This window comes from Geotrypetes seraphini, chromosome 1 (assembly GCF_902459505.1).
Source record: "Geotrypetes seraphini chromosome 1, aGeoSer1.1, whole genome shotgun sequence".
Classification (NCBI taxonomy): domain Eukaryota; kingdom Metazoa; phylum Chordata; class Amphibia; order Gymnophiona; family Dermophiidae; genus Geotrypetes; species Geotrypetes seraphini.
Window position 1 is genome coordinate 331040526 of NC_047084.1, and position 17856 is coordinate 331058381.

The 17856-nt window shown below is 41.5% G+C and overlaps 1 protein-coding gene across 3 annotated transcripts in view; it reads right to left on the reverse strand.

Annotated features, from left to right (window-relative positions):
- GRID2 (glutamate ionotropic receptor delta type subunit 2) overlaps window positions 1-17856 on the reverse strand; it is a 2335100-nt gene that overhangs the window by 822006 nt on the left and 1495238 nt on the right. For all 3 annotated transcript variants that reach the window (XM_033958336.1, XM_033958346.1, XM_033958356.1), the window contains one exon: window positions 2127-2246. In XM_033958336.1, coding sequence (XP_033814227.1) covers window positions 2127-2246 — 120 coding nt within the window. The remainder of the gene's footprint in view (window positions 1-2126; window positions 2247-17856) is intronic.

Sequence of the window (17856 nt, forward strand, 5' to 3'; positions counted from 1 at the left end):
AGGGCGGCAGGAGAATCGTGGCTTCGAAGCTGAAAGCAGGAGTTTCGGGACAGAGAGCAGGATATGCAGTCAGAAACCACTGAATGACTGGTCCCCAGCAGTTGCTTTTTGCCAATCGGCTAGCCCAGTCGGTGTTGCTTTTTTTTTTTAGTGAATCGCTGCCTGCCTACATTTGAATGCTGTTCCCCCTCATTTGCATGCACGGATTGGAGGATGATCAGGACAGAGGTTAGTGAATTGGGTAGAAGGGAAATTGGGTTGCAAAGGGGGTCGCTAAGTGGTTGGAACTTGATCGGTGGGCTTAGTGAATCTAGCCCTAAATATATGAGAAATGAGGAAGAATCAGGAGTAAGATCTTCATGAAAATGTAGGTGCAGACCTCTATGAGACCACAAAAAGTTATATTTTGAAGAAAGACATTGTGCTATTGAATTCTAGTTTCTGGACAATCATATTTCTCTCTGTCAGCAAGAAAAAAAACAATATGCTTTGTAAGAGATTCATCTTTGCTCCAAAAAACTGGCAAGCATCTGCTGACTATTAGAACATTGGTTATCTGCTGACTGTAACAGTCTTGGATATTTTAGGATTTTCCAGAAGACAACGAACCCAAAACAAGAACAAGAAGATAAGCCCAGGCACCATTACTGCAATATAAGATGTCCTACCAAAAGTTATCTAAACTACTAATGAAGGACAATGAAGCTCGGGAAGGGAGGGGGCCTACTCTCAGAAATTATTGATCTTGGTATTAAGAATGCATTGTCAGGGAAATAGAGAGGAGTCAGATTTTGGCACTAGGTTACATCATGCTTCAATATGGCTCTGAGATAAAAATGTAGACTATAAAATTAGTAGATATTATAAATGTGTCAACCCAATAGAAGGGGAGTATGTAATCTGTAACAGGCTAGGATATTGGTTGGCTTAAACTTTAGGATGGATCCATAGACAGAAGGTGGCCACTCTGTATGTATCAATTGGCTCAATGCGCTGTACTTTGTTGTTTCATGAAAAGCTGACTTTTGTCTATTGCTAATAAACCTAAATTATATACAGCAATTGGGTTGTTGCGAGGTCAGTTTTATGATAGGGTCCACAGCCTACCTTATCAGAATAAAGAAATACCCCCTCTCCTCTTTTACTAAGCTGTGATAGAGGTTTCTATTGCGGCCCGGAGCACTAAATGCTTTAATGCTTATAGAATTCCTATAAGCATCGGAACAGCATCAGAGCATCACATGGCTGCTAGTCCTAGTAAACTTTTACTGCAGCTTAGTAAAAAGAGGGCCAAAATGAGGAACTCTTTTAAACCATTACACATTCATAAATAAAATTCTCTCATTTATTACCTAAAGTAGAAATGAAAATATTTGATTTCTTTAATAGAAAATTGCCCTTTTAAGCCTTTCAGAAAAATAGGAAGCATGGCCTGCACTGAGATCTATAACAGAAAATGTAGACATTCTATCAGAACAGACTATTTTTCCAGCTTTTGACTGTTTGTTGGCAGTTGATGCTTTCTTTTCAATAGATTTCGAAAAATGGAAGGAGTGAAAGTTTAACGATATTGTAAAATTGTTCTTTATGAGGTAAACTAGATTTTTCAATGTTTCACTTTCTGTTGACTTTAGCATGATCAGACAAGAGTATTTTATATTTTATTTACTCTTAAAGTAATACGTGCTTATTTGTCTATTTATTTATTTAAAAAATGTTTGTACCGCCAAAAATCTCAGCGGTTTCCAAAATAATATACATAAAAACATAAAAATACACACACACTAAAACATAACAGTCCAAAATCATCACACATAAAGCATAAAGAAAAATGACCTTTACAGTATGTTCAAGAAATACTCATCTGGCTTAAGTTAAGGTAAAGCAAAACAGTTTCAGAGGCATAATTATCATGTCATAGCAGAAATAAGCGTCTATCAACCAATTAATTAATCTATCCATCCAACTTCATAGTTTCTGAAGAAGATATATACATATCTAGCCATACAAAAAAAGAGACAGAAATGTATACGTGTAGGAATCTTTACAGAGTAAAAATGAAGGTGCAAGATCAATTTACTCCAGAAATGATTTATTCGTTCATATATATGAGATTTTGAACTTACCTTGCGGATGCCTCTGCCAAGATCTTCACCATAATTTGTGCCCAATATTTCAAAGAGAATATTAGGATTAATTCCATTTTCACCAAACTCCAGTATACCAGTTAATCCACTTGTCCCACCCTAATGGAAAAAAAAAAATTGGGGTGAAACATTAAACTTGATAAGGGTAAAGCTATGTATAAAATTAAGAACATAAGAGTTGCCATACTCAAGAAAGACTGAAGGTCCACCAAGCCCAGTATCCTGTTTCCAACAGTGGCTAATCTATGTCACAAATACCTGGCAAGATCCTAAGAAATAAAAGATATTATATGCTGCTTATCCTAGGAATAAGCAATGGATTTCCCCAAGTTCATCTTAATAATGGCTTATGAACCTTTGTTTTAGGAAATTATCCAAACTTTCTTTAAACCCTGCTAAGCTAACTTTCACCAAATTCTCTGGCAACAAATTCCAGAGTTTAATTACACATTGAATGAGGAAATATTTTTAAATCTACTACTTAGTAGATTCATCACATGGCCACTACCTAGTATTTTTAGAAAGAGTAAACAAGTGCTTTACATCTACCTGTTCCACTCCACTCAATTACATAGACCTCTATCATGTCCCCCACCCCCATCAGCTGTATTTTCTCCAAACTGAAGATCCCTAGCCACTTTAGTCCTTCTTCATAGGGAAGTCATCCCATCCCTTTTATCATTTTTGTTACCCTTCTCTATATGTTTTCTAATTCTGCTATATCGTTTTTGAGATACGGCAATCAGAATGGCACGAAGTATTCAAGATGCAGCCGCACCATGGAGCAATAGAAGGGCATTATAACATTCTCATTTTTGTTTGTCATTCCTATCTGATAATTCCCAACACTCTATTTGCTTTCTGAACTGTCACTGCACTGTCCCTCCCTATTCCACCTGAACTTACAGCACTGTTATAAATATAATCTGCTATCTTCATCTTATCGTAACTCTACGTTGCTATTTATCCCCAACAGGTCCTGTCGGACATTACCTACTAAAATGTACATATTACATTTTCGCTCAGCAAATTGTATTTCTATACTATTGCCTCCTGAGGTCTCTGATCTCTGTATTTCCTCTGAATATCTACTTATTGTATTTCGCTGAATGTCCAGCACTCTTGATTGTAAACCGCCTAGAAGTTGCAAGATTGTGGCGGTATAGAAGAATAAAGTTATTATTATTATTATTATTGAACTGAGGATTTCAATGTAACCTCAACAATGACACCTAGATTGTTTTCCTGGGTGGTGACTCCCTACAAAACATAGCTGTAACTTCATCCTATGCTTTCTCCCTCCAGAGTTTTCCTTCATTTGAAAAAGATTCACCTCCTGAACATTAATGCCACAGAAATATTTAAATGTCTCTCTCATATCCACTCTTCAAAGTCTGTCCCCATACAATTTATGACAAAGATCACTAAGCGATTTTGTAGCAGCCCTCTGGACTAACTCCATGCTATTTACATCTTTTTGAAGGTGCGGACTCCAAAATTGCACACAGTATTCCAAACTGGGCCTTACCAGAGACTTATGCAACAGCACTGTCACCTCTCTTTTCCTGTTAGCCATATACCCAAGCATCTTCCTGGCTTTGACTGTTGCTTTCTCTACCTGTTTTGCCACCCAAGGTCTAAGGGGATTGAGACATGTATACTGCCTTGATGTTTTAGAAAAGTCACTTAACTCTCCATTGCCTGAGGTACAAACTTTGACTATAAGCCCTTCAGGGACAGGAAAATACTTACCCTCCTGTTTTACTAAGGTGCGCTAAGTGTTTTAGCACTTGCATTAGCGTTTAGTGTGTGGTTAGCACTAACTCACCTTGAGCTACTACTGAGAATGCTATGAACTAAATCCAAATCCAAAAGAAATATTAGGTATATTGAAAAGTAGTATAAAACTCTAAAGTCACTCAGGATCTCTAAAGCAGATCTACTTTACCCTAATCACACTAACTTCCAGGAGTCACACATCAAGGGCTTACCTATTGAAAGGCATCACCATACACTTTGCAAAAGAACACCTATTGAGAAAATTGAGCAAGCAAGATCCATTTCCCTCTGCACTGTGCAAAATTTAAAGGTAACAGATGAAATTTCAAAAACTGACACATTCCACTCACTAAACTAAAAATTAATAAATAAATGAAATAGATAATAAGATGATACGTTTTTATCAATTCATTTAATACATTTTGGAATTTACTGACCTAAGGAAAGAGGTTTCTGAATTTGGTGCTGGGATATCCTCTTGCTAGTCAGGTTTTCAGGATATCCACAATGAACATGCATAATTTCATTTGCATACACTGCCTCCCTTATATGCAAATTTATTTAATGTATATTCATTGTGGATATTGTCACAAGCCAGATCCCAGTTCCGGCCTTGTGCCAGTGAAGAGCCCCAGGAATCGCCCAGTGAAAATAGTCAGGGCTGATCAGTATGTCCCTGCAGGGCAGGAACATGACCAGGAAGTGCAGGCTGTGTTCAGGCAGGGCTTAGTACATAGCCCTGTGAAAACAGGTTTGGCCCCTTTAAATCATCCATCTCTGAAAGGGCTGGCCAAACAGGTTAGAAGGCAGCCTCAGCTGAATAAAAGCCCTTCCCCTGCGTAGGGCTGGACAAGGCACAGAAGCTCTTGAGCACTTGGAGAGCTGGCTGTCTAGGAGGAAGGGGGAGTCAAAGGAAGCTCTCATGTGGAAAGAGCCTCCACTTCCTCCAGAGCCCACAGATGTGGAAATGCTGAACACAAAGCCAGAAGAAACAGCCTTGGTAAACCAGGAACATGAGGAAATGGTCTGGAGTGCTTTCCAGAATTGGGGCTTAATGAAGAAATGTATGTAAGCTTGTGAGCTTGTGTTTTGCATAGCATTCTTTTTGAGTGAACTTTCCTTTTCGGGTTATGAATGTTTGACTTCTGGGACAATAAGTGAACTAGTATTATGTTTGAAGGAGTTCACTGCAGTATGAGTGAATCCTCTGAGCATGCTAGCCGAGGGATGTATTCTAGCAAATTGTTTTGTTTGTTTGGAAGTTTTGGGGTTTTTTTCTTGAAGCGAAGATGGCTGCTGCAAGCTGTGGCTTGACTGCAGTGAAGCAACACCAGCAGTATCCCTCATAGAGTTGGCAAACCTTGAAGGCTGGGGCAGGATCTGCCCAACATCTTAGTGGAGGGATCTGAGGGTTATTTTGCTCTTTGTACAAACAAGGAACTGATTTGGCAAATCCGCCAACCTTTTGCTATTGAATTCGGAGGAGAAGAGACAATCTATAATATTGCAATGTGTTGTGGGTTTTTTTGTGATTACACTGAAGACTATGGGAGACTGAATTGAGTATTTGTTCCCTCGCTCCCATAATGAAGTAAGACTTTCCTGGGACATAAGGTATATGTAACCCCTTTATAGTGTATGGTGAGCCTCCAAACCTTACCCATAACCTAATGGACCCAACTGCACACCAACCCAATAGCCCTTATAGAATGATACAAAAGGTTTTGGTGGGTTCACACTCTCCACTACAAATGTAGTTAAGAATAGGATATGGGCCCAGCAGGCTGCTCTCATAGGACTGGCCTTAACATCTGAAGCTGTCATACAGACAGCTATGTTCTGTTTAATTCAAATCTTTGTAGGGTGGGAGAGGGTCAGTGACCACTGGGGAGGATGGGGGGGTCATGCTTCTATCCCTCCAATAGTTATCTGACCAGTTTGGAGTAGCTTTGGGGTGATAAGGCAGAAGTTGAAGGTACTTAGAGGGGGGGGGGGTTGTGAGGAATTTCTAGGAGGTTATATGGGAGCAGAAAATGTTTGTGGAGTGGGGCTGTTGTGTAGGGGTAGTAATTGGGATATTTGACAGTAGTATGATATGGTTTCAGAGAATGGGACGGATGGGGACAGTACAGAACAGGGAAGGGACAGTTTAAAAGGAGCTCCCCAACAACCATGATTTAGTGTATGTAAGCTTCTGTGCTGCAGAAGTAGAAAAGTTCTCTTCACATAGAAATGCATTAGGCTGACTTATTTTTCCGAAATCCACAATCTGATGTGACCTATTTTTTAACTCAGTGTTTCATTTTACCGCATTTCCCCCATGCAAAGTTTCATCTTATTCTGTTCAATTTTCAGAGAATTAATTTGCCCCAGAATGACACTGTTTCAGGCAGACAGAAAGTTTGTGAACCCCTTTTGTATTATTTATTTTCAACTTCTGTTGGGTTGGAGTGAATAAAAACATAATCTATGATTAGATCCAGTCAGATCACCTTTGCAGTACATGTATTCTATCCTAAAAGATAGGGGGTCCAAAACACGATCACTTGTAAGCAGCTGGACTGGCCATAAGTAATTCTTGGCTAACATAACTCCAGCTTAATCTTTTAGTCCCCGGTGGAAGATGCGGCGGGGACGAACATTAACACACAACGGTTGAATTATTTTTTTTTTTAAATGAACAATGCTTAAAAGATGTATCATCCAATTGTCTTTTACTGTCTCCACTGTGCTTAACTGTCTCAGCTGACAGCTTTATGAGTATTATTGTCAGGCCATCTAACTGTGTGTTTGTTTTAAAAATTCAAAGAGCCAGGTTCCATTGAATGCTATTCCGTCTTCTTGTGCAGTCTCCTAAACAACTTTATAATACAGAGGTTTGATATACGCAAAGCAATAACGAACTACTTGGAGTTCAAGTCCTTTGTTTGTTATGAAACTCATCTCAGAATGAATATGCAATGATGCAGCAACCAGAAAATTAACAGGTGACCCACGGAATGCAGACACTGGTTAGTGTCTGAGCTGCGTTTTCTTCTTGATTCATTTCAGTCTTCTGGGAGTGAGGATCAATTAGATCCAGAGGATATCTCCCCCCCCCCTCTCCCCAGATTCTTTTTTCAGTGTTTGTTGATCCAGCACTTTCAAATGTTTGCCTGACTATTTAAAGACCTGTCACTAAAATGATACATTGGACTTGGACAAATTTTATGACCAGCGTTTTATTAATGTATGCTGTAGTCAGACTTAATTGGGTTCAAAATGTCATTTAATTGTGGCATCCTGTTATATGAGACGCTTGGATGGGGGGGAAGATTTTGGAGTCACCTTTTAAGAGTTTATTATTCAACACAATTACTAACCTCCTTCTGTTTCTCTATAATAATTAGAGCACAAAGCTGTGTGCAGTTTGATGGGGAGTCTCGGCATGATATCATTTTGTGAGAATATTAGTGTATGTCTATTTGATTGTTCCGATGCTAAATGAAAATCAGCTCCTTTCTACCATGCCAAGAAAGGGCCCTCCCAGCAGGTTAACTATCTTTGTTTTGTGTTCTCTTACCACCAGTTGCTGTAAAGGGAATGCAATACACATCTACACAGTTTTGCGATATAGCTTTATCAGGCTTCTGACCAAGATGAATAACCCAAACAAAGATCTCTGCACAAAGGCCTAGATTCACTAAACTCACCAATCGTGTCCTGACCAGTTTGCGATTGTTCCCCGACCCTGACCCGATTCACTAATCTTCTGCCCAATCAATTTCCCACCCGATCTGCCCATGCAAATGAGGGGAAATGGCATGCATAAGTAGGAAGCCATTGATTCACTAAGCAGAAGAAGAAACACCGATTGGGTTTACTGATCCAAAATGAAGCGACTGCTAAGGACCAGTCGCTTACTGTCCTTTTGCTGACTCTCCTGCTCTCTGCCGCCCTGAAATCCCAAGTATCGAGGTTACAACACCAACCATCAAAATAAAAAATATAAAATATAAAACTGCAAAAACTGTAAAATGGGAAGGGGTAAAACGCGGACCTCACAGACCTGACGGACCTTGCAGATCTAAACCCGTACGGCCTTAAAAATCTGAGGTCCGTGTCGGTCCGTGTCCCTGCCGCTTGTAGTTTCTGTCGCTGACAGATCTTGATGAGATTTTAGCACTGACGGATCCGTCTCAGCATAGGGAGGGAAAAGTGTTAGGATCCGTCAGCGCTAAAATCTCTTTGAGGTCTGTCAGAGCCAGAGACTAGTGCTGGAGTGGAGATTTTAGCGCTGACGGATCTTAACACTTTTCCCTCCCTATGCTGAGACGGATCCGTCAGCGCTCAAATCTCAATCAAGATCTGTCAGCGACAGAAACTACAAGCGGCAGGGACAAGGACCGACACGGACCTCAGATTTTTAAGGCCGTACGGGTTTAGATCCGCGAAGTCCATCAGGTCCGTGTTTTACCCCTTCCCCTGTAAAATATCTATACATATGCATACAATCTCCCTTCTATTCTGCAAAAAGTGCAATGCTAGCCCATGGTCTTAACCTGCGGTTTTAACTCGCAGGTTTAAAGCATATTCTGTTCCATAATCTAGCTTCACAAACAGCATGTTCTGTTCCTGGCTGCACAAAAATCATTCCTTTTGAAATGTCCACTCGTAGGCCAGCAAGTAAACTGCAGCCACCCCTCCCCCTTTATTTTGAGCTTGCTTGTGCGAAGAGCAAGCGCATGTGCAAATAACACCTAAAACCAACAAGGATAATCTGTGCATGCATCCCAATTGTTCTACAGAGATCTGTGGGATCGCTTGTGGGCGTGGATCCAATCAGATCATTTGCATGCTGAATCTGTAGTGAACTGGTCACTCAGCAAAACTCGGCCATGAATCGCCTAACAACGATCCAGGCCAAAGTCAGTAGTCATTCATGAGAAAGGAAAAAGGATCTCTGCAATCCCACAGACAATCCAAAAAAGATAATCAAGTCTGTTTCAAAAGGGTTCCGTTGTCATTCATCGATCCTAAAAAAAACACTCTTTCTCAAAGTAATCCAAGGACTCATTAAACAGAGGGACATACTAACTAAACCAGTGTCCCGCAAACTTTTCAGCCTGGCGGCACCAGCTGGAAGGTTTCCGGAAGTGCACGGATGTTGACTCAATGACATCAAGTGCATGTGTGATGTCATCACGCCAACATCCACGCATGCGCGGAGACCCTTTGACCATGACCCTGAACCTGTCACCACCGGTGGGGGATCATGGAGGAGGGGAGGTGTGGGGAGAGGAATAGAGATGCCAGTGAGGAGAAGAGTGATCAGCATCAGCTGACTGCCTACGGGACATGTCTCTCGCTGTGAGAGGCGAGTCCTGAAGCAGTCAGCCAGTGCCGGCGTCTATCCTCCTTACTGGCGTCTTGGGGCAACACCTGGAATTTGCTGCGGCACACAGTTTGCGATGCACTGAACTAAACAATCCCTTCCTAAGATTCTTCTTTTTAATTTTCTACAGCAAATGGCACCGCTGCAAAGTTGTTCCTTCAGTGGCTGATTCCTTTCCCTAACGAGGAATTTGCCTGTGGAGTTGGAAGTCATCAGCATATGCAGTTTCTAGATTCAAAGTCATTTGGTACAATGCAGCTTTCGCCTGTGGTCTTAATTAGCCACCCTTAGGTTTCTTATCTGTGTGTACTTAGAGCAGATAGCCAGGTATTTCTAATTAAATTTTTTTTGTAAAAACTATAATGACTTCAAGTGTTAGGCTTTGCAAGTCTTCAAATTTTCCTCTGTGAGAAGTAAATTGTGCCCAGCTAAAATTAGCAGCAGGACTATTGGGAATTCCATTGTAATTAAATTGAAAATGGCATAGTGCAATAGCTACTTTTGATCCTTAATATTTATGGAGTACAAAAGGAAAAAAAAAATCGGGAGAGTATCAGATCTATGAAGAACAAACCTAAAATAATGGATTTATTTAGTTAAATATGGTATTAAAAGCTTGATTGAATCAGTGTCCTCGGGGGTATGTAGGCAATTTTTTAAATTGTTTTTATTATTATTTATGTTGTTTTGTTTAGTTTTTTGGCATGCTATTACAAAATAGTGCACAATGAAACAAATATCACATGCTATTCCAAAATAGCATGAACAGTGGAGGCAATTTTAAAAGCATCTCTATATGTTGTAGGAACATTTCTACACATGTACATGTAAATGCACACATAGGAACACATGTACATGTAAATGCAAATTTTAAGAAGCCACTATTCATGCTAAACTAAACTAAACCTTAAGCTTATATACTGCATCTTCTCTATAAATATAGACCTCAACACGGTTTATAAAAATTAAAAGGTGGTAGGGAGAAACGGAAATTTACATTTTGAAAATAGCCAAGTTTTCAGGTGTCTTCGGAATAGTTGGAAAGAGCCAAAGTTGCTTAGCTAGGCATGGAAATTATTCCAAAGTTCTGTAGTTTTGAAGTGAAGAGATTTCCCTAATTTTCCAATGTAGGTAACCCCTAGTGAGGGGGAAAGATAATTTGAGCTTTTGGATAGAGGAATTAAAGGGGGGAAGAATGCCATGCAAGATCTAGAAAGTTAGACAGGCACATTTAAAATAGACCCTGGAAATTACTGGGAGCCAGTGGAGTTGTAGAAAGAGCGGCAAAACATGGTCAAATTTGCTCTTTGCAAAGATCAGCCTAGCTGCAGTATTCTGGATCTGCTGAAATCTTTGAAGACTTTTCTTGGTCAGATTTAAATAGACCGAGTTGCAATAGTCCAGCCTTGAAAGAATGATTGATTGAACAAGGACAGCAAAATGTTGTTGGTGGAAACAGGATCTCACTTTCCTCAACATACGGAGGCTAAAAAAGCATTTTTTTTTACTAGACAGTTAAGATGATCAGTAAATGAAAGTGTTGAGTCTATAATAACGCCCAGAACTTTGCTTAAGAATTCAATCTGCAGTGAAGATCCAGAAGGCAGTGGAATGAATGGAGGTAGCTGATCTAACTTTGGGCCAAGCCAAAGTAGTTTTGTTTTGGACTCATTTAGTTTCATTTGTACAGAAAGGGCCCAATATTGAAGTATTGGTATGCATTCTATAATATTCTTGGTGAGGTTAGTAAGATTCAAATCTATCTCGAGAAGGACAAAGATGTCATCTGCATATGTATATAGTGTTTCAAAGGGGTTGAGATGGAAAAGCTTCAAGGTAGACATATAGATATTGAAAAGAACAGAGGACAGAGCATAACAGCTTCCAGGGTGATGACCTGGTGCCATTCATATAAACAGTATATGAGCGAGATCGTAAGAATTTTGAAACCCAGTCTAAGACAGTAGAAGCAATACATATCTCAGAAAGTTGGTAGATCAGAATGTTGTGGTGAACGATGCCAAAGGCAGAGATAGGTCAAATTGTAATATAATATCAAACTTATTACAAGAGTATAGTTGCTGAACCTTTGAGATTAGTGAGACCAATAGAGATTCAGTACTGAAGTTAGGTCTGAAATCATATTGGCAAGGTAACAGAATGGAAAATTTCTCTAGATATGATGAAAGTTAAGTAGATATGATAGACTCTGACATTTTGGTCAGGAGGGGAATGTTTGCTATGGGTCAGTAGCTAGACGGTGAGGAAGGGTCTAGGTCAACTTTTTTTCAGTAGTGGGGTCAGAGCAATGTGGCCCATCTTTTCATAAAATAGATCTGACAGTAAGGCAGAGCAATGAGATAGCCTGAGTGGGAATTTTCTGATATAGGTATGAAGGAAATGGATCCAAGATGCATTTACAAGATCTTAATTTACAAGATCTACATTTACAAGATCTGACACAGTTTTGAAACCTGAGCCTCAGATACATTCTCAAAGTTAGTCCATTCAAACATAGAGTTCTCTGGGATTAAGAGGTTTCAAAGGGACAAGGTAAGGATTTGATTTGAGCAGGCTAAAAATGTGTATGTTTGTGTGTCTCCTTCACAATCAGATTTTGCACCAGCTCAGAAATGCCGACAGACTTTTTATAAAAGGGCAAGCTGCACACTCACATGTTTAGGAATAAAGTTTTAAAAGCTTGAATACTATAATCACAATGAGTCACACACACAATGAATATTATAATCGCTATGAGTCACACACACAAAACATAAATACTATAATTGCTTTGAGTCTCTCACACAAACACAAACACACACACCATGAATACTATAATTGCTATCACACACACACACAGCATGAATGCTATAACTGTAATGAGTCACACACACATACACACCAGGATAGATAATAAATCTCACTTTATTTCACACAATAATCTCTTATACTACTTCAACCGTTATTTCATTTATGGCTCAGTTTATGCAATGATGTAGCACAAGCAATACAAAAAAAAACTCAGCATAACTCATTGTGACAGAGCAGGACACAATGCTCAGGAAAGGATTCATACGAACACACGTATCACACTTTGTAGTGTTCAGAACAAAAATAATTCTTTATTGAAGAGAAGAGCCTGTTTCTTCACAAATTTTCCTTAAAAGTTTAATTTCCAAAGACACAGCTATGCTTTTAACTTTCCCACTACTTTCGGTCGACAGCCTCAGTAGGGCTTGCCACGCCTCAAACCAGTCTTGATCACAGTTGCAAGAAATGGTTTTTATGCAGTATTCAATCACTTTCCTGTTTGCTAAACACTTTGAAAACTAGCTTAGAAACATAGAAACATAGAAATAGACGGTAGATAAGGGCCACGGCCCATCAAGTCTGCCCACTCCAGTGACCCTCCCTATCTATCTTTGCAGATAGATCCCACATGTCTATCCCATCTGGCCTTAAAATCTGGCACACTGCTGGCCTCAATAACCTGAAGTGGAAGACTATTCCAGCGATCAACCACCCTTTCAATGAAGAAGAACTTCCTAGTGTCACTGTGCAGTTTCCCGCCCCTGATTTTCCACGAATGCCCCCTTGTTGCCGCGGGACCCTTGAAGAAGAAGATGTCTTCTTCCACCTCGATGCTGCCCGTGAGATACTTGAATGTCTCGATCATATCTCCCCTCTCTTGACGTTCCTCGAGTGAGTAGAGCTGCAATTTTCCTAACCGCTCCTCGTACGGGAGCTCTTTGAGTCCCGAGATCATCCTGGTGGCCATTCTCTGGACCGATTCCAGTTTCAGCACATCCTTGCGGTAATGCGGCCTCCAGAATTGCACACAGTACTCCAGGTGCGGTCTCACCATGGATCTATACAGTGGCATAATGACTTCAGGTTTACGGCTGACGAAACTCCTGCGTATGCAACCTATGATTTGCCTTGCTTTGGATGAAGCTTGCTCCACTTGGTTTGCAGACTTCATGTCTTCCCTGACAATCACCCCTAAGTCTCTTTCTGCTTCAGTTCTTGTCAGTATCTCGCCGTTTAGGGTGTAAATCTTGCATGGATTTTGGCTTCCCAGGTGCATGACTTTGCATTTTTTGGCATTGAAGCTGAGTTGCCAGGACCTAGACCAGTGCTCCAGCAGAAGTAAGTCATGCACCATATCGTCTGCCATTGCTTTTTTGTCTGTTGTGCTTTTGCTCACCACATTGCTCAGTTTGGCATCATCGGCGAATAATGTTATTCTACCTCGGAGCTCTTCTGTCAAGTCTCTTATATAGATGTTGAACAAGATCAGGCGGAGCCTTGTGGCACTCCACTTATCACCTCCGACATTTCGGAGGGGGAGCCATTCACCACTACCCTCTGAAGCCTACCCCCAAGCCAGTTCCCAACCCATTTGGTTAATGTGTCGCCCAAACCTAAAGAACTCATCTTGCTCAGCAACCTGCGGTGTGGCACGCTATCAAATGCTTTGCTGAAATCCAGGAAGACGATGTCCAGGGACTCACCAACATCCAGCTTCCTCATCACCCAGTCAAAGAAGCTGATCAGATTGGATTGGCAGGATCTCCCCTTAGTGAATCCATGTTAGCGGGGATCCTGTTCTTTTGTTAATTTATATTTTTTGTTCTCTACTCTCTTAAAGTACAGTCAAACCTTGGTTTATGAGCATAATTCGTTCCAGAAGCATGCTTGTAATCCAAAGCATTCATATATCAAAGCGAATTTCCCAATAGGAAATAATGGAAACTCAGACGATTCGTTCCACAACCCAAAAACTTTAATACAAAATACTATACGTACTCGTATTGCAAGACCTCGCTCATTTAGAACAGTCACTACACTCCCACAACGTCAGAGAGAGAAGAAACATCGGCTCAGTTGTGATGTGTGTATACTGTATGTACTTGCATTGCAAGACATTGCTTGTATATCAAGTTAAAATTTAATAAAATGTTTTGCTTGTCTTGCAAAACACTTGCAAACCAAGTTACTTGCAATCCAAGGTTTTACTGTAATATGTTACCACTTACTGTAAACCGAGTCGAGCTCCATTTGGTTGATAACCCGGTCTATAAAACTAACACCCCCCTCTTTTACTAAGGTGCGCTAACCGATTCGTGCGCGCTAAACGCTAACACATCCATAGACTAACATGCATGTGTTAGCGTTTAGCACATGCTAAATCGATTAGTGTGTGCTAATTAGTTAGCGAACCTTAGTAAAAGAGGGCCTAAGTTTTAGTTTAGTTTAGTTTTGGTCAGGCAGTAGAACACAGAGTTTTCAACATAGGAGAATTTTACCTCCAGCAGATTCTATCAGCAAAACAGGTGAGCTCTTCCATTCAGCTTCCCTAGTTCATATGTTCCCTCTGGGGCCTCCATATGTGGCAAAGCTGTCAGTAACTGTTTCACTTTGTACATTCTTTCTCAGTTCACGTGGAGTTAGCTTCCCCAGGCTTCTTCTGCAGCAACATCCAGGGTAGGGCTACCATATGGCTCCAGAAAAAGGAGGACGGATTGAGACATTTGGGTTTTACTTTCATTGCTTTCAATGGAAATAATATGGAGATGTCTCAATCTGCCCTCCTTTCTTCTATTACTTTAATAGAAATAAAACCCGGATGTCTCACTCCATCCTCCTTTTTCTGTAGCCATACGGTAACCTTAGAAGCTAGGGAGTTCCTTTCTCTGAGTTCAAAAATGGGTCACATCAGATTGTGGTTTCAGAAAAAGAATTCAGCCTAATGTATTTCTATGTGGAAGATCACTTTTCTACTTCTGCAGCACAGAAGCTTCCATATACTGAATCATGGTTGCTGGGGGCTCCTTCTTTTAAACTGTCCCTTCCCTGTTCTCTACTATTCCCATCCATCCTATTGTCAGAAATCATATACTACTGCCAAATATCCCAGTTACTATCCCCATGCAACAGCCCCACTCTACAAATATTTTCCGCTCCCACATAACCTCCCAGAAATTCTTCAGGTAGGGGGGTTGAGTAGGACGGTTTGGATGTGGTTTGACTGGTGCAATTAGTGTGGTGCGAGTGGGGGTTTGGATAGAAACATAGAAACATAGAAAGATGACGGCAGAAAAGGGCCAAGGCCCATCAAGTCTGCCCACTATAGACCCTCCCCTTAAGATTAGCTAGTGTTTTGCCCTGACCCTCTTAGGGATCCCACATGGGCGTCCCATTTATTCTTAAAATCTGGCACGCTGCTGGCCTCGATCACCTGCACTGGAAGCCCGTTCCACCGATCAATCACTCGCTCCGTGAAGAAATACTTCCTGGTGTCGCCGTGAAATTTTCCGCCCCTGAGTTTGAGCGGGTGCCCTCTTGTGGTTGAGGGGCCTCTAAGAAGGAAGATGTCATCTTCCACTTCTATACGTCCGGTGACGTATTTAAACGTCTCAATCATGTCTCCCCTCTCCCTGCGCTCCTCTAGAGTGTAGAGCTGCAAATTGTCTAGTCTTGCTTCGTACGGGAGACCTTTAAGCCCTGAGACCATTCTGGTGGCCATTCTTTGGACCGACTCGACCCTCTGCACGTCTTTGCGGTAGTGTGGCTTCCAGAATTGCACGCAGTATTCCAGATGAGGTCTCACCATGGCCCTGTACAATGGCATAATGACAGCAGGCTTTCTGCTGACAAAACTTCTACGGATGCAACCCAGCATCTGCCTTGCCTTTGAGGAAGCCTTCTCCACCTGATTGGCAGATTTCATGTCTGCACTAATGATTACTCCCAAATCTCGTTCCGCTGAAGTCCTGGTCAAGGTCTCCCCGTTCAAGGTATAAGTTCTGCATGGGTTTCTGTTACCTAGGTGCATGACCTTACATTTTCCAGCATTGAAGCCCAGCTGCCAGGTTGAGGACCAGCATTCCAATGTGCGCAGGTCCTGCGCCATACTATCTTGTAAATTGTCCTCGCTTACCATATTACATAGTTTGGCGTCGTCGGCGAATAATGTTACTTTACCTTGAAGCCCTTGAGTCAGATCTCCTATGAATATGTTGAAGAGGAGCGGACCCAAGACCGAGCCCTGAGGCACCCCGCTGGTCACCTCCGATGTCCCAGAGAAAGTACCGTTAACCATCACCCTCTGACGTCTGCCACTCAGCCAATCTCTGACCCATGCCGTCAGAGTCTCTCCCAACCCCATTGATTTCATCTTGTTTAACAGTCTGCGGTGTGGGACGCTGTCAAAAGCTTTACTGAAGTCCAGGTACACTATGTCCAGTGAATCTCCTTCATCCAGTCTTTTTGTTACCCAGTCAAAGAAGCTGATGAGGTTTGATTGGCAGGACCTACCCTTGGTGAATCCATGTTGATTGGGGTCCCGTAGATTCCCTTCGTTCAAGACCGTGTCCAACTGGCGTTTGATCAGTGTTTCCATGATTTTGCATACTATTGATGTCAGACTCACCGGTCTGTAATTTGCAGCCTCTGTCTTGCAACCCTTTTTGTGTAGAGGAACGACGTTAGCTGTTTTCCAGTCCAAGGAGACTGTCCCTGTACTCAGTGAGAGATTGAATAGTACGGCTAACGGTTCTGCCAGGACATCACCTAACTCCCTAAGTACTCTGGGGTGCAGATTGTCCGGTCCCATGGCTTTGTCCACCTTGAGTTTTGTTAGCTCAAAGTAAACCTCGCTGGGTGTGAATTTAAAATTCCGAAACGGGTCTTTTGTGTTTGACTGTGGTTTCAATTGAGGGCCGGACCCTGGCGCCTCGCAGGTGAAGACCGAGCTGAAGTATTTATTTAGTATTTCTGCTTTTTCGGGATCTGATTCTGCGTAATTCCCGTCTGTTTTTTTTCAGGCGTACTATCCCGTCTGTGTTTTTTTTCCTGTCACTGATATACCGGAAGAAGGATTTGTCCCCTTTCTTAATGTTGTTTGCTAGAGTTTCTTCCACTCGAAGTTTGGCCTCCCTGACTGCCGTTTTGACCTCTGTGGACTTGATCCTGTGTAGCGGTTGATCTTCGCTTTTCCCGGTGCGTTTGAAGGAAGCAAATGCGTTTTTCTTCTCCTTAACGAGACGTGAGATCTCTGCGGTGAACCACTGGGGTTTGTCCTTTCTTCGCTGTTTATGTGATGATTTTATGTAACGGCAGGTTGCCTTATGTATGACAGATTTCAGGGATGACCACATATCCTCCACATTCTCTGTCTCCGTTTGGTCCTGGAGTGCCTGCTGGACGAAAACTCCCATACGTGCAAAGTCTGTTCCTCGGAAGTTGAGTACCTTTGTTTTAGTGTTTGATCTATGGAAACCTTTCCTCAGATGGAACCATATCATGTTGTGATCGCTGGAGGCTAGCTTATCTCCCATGAAGATTTCTGAGACGCTTTCTCCATTGGTGAGAGATGGTTGGTTTGGGTGACTGCTCGGGGGGGGGAGGTCTATATCCTAAAAGGAGGATTGCAATGGGACTGTGGATCAGATCAACACTGTCTCTTCATTGGTGACACCTGATTTTAATGATGAGCGTTAGCTCTCCCACTGTTTCTGTAGATCTGTTTTGTTTTATACCTGGTTGTACTAG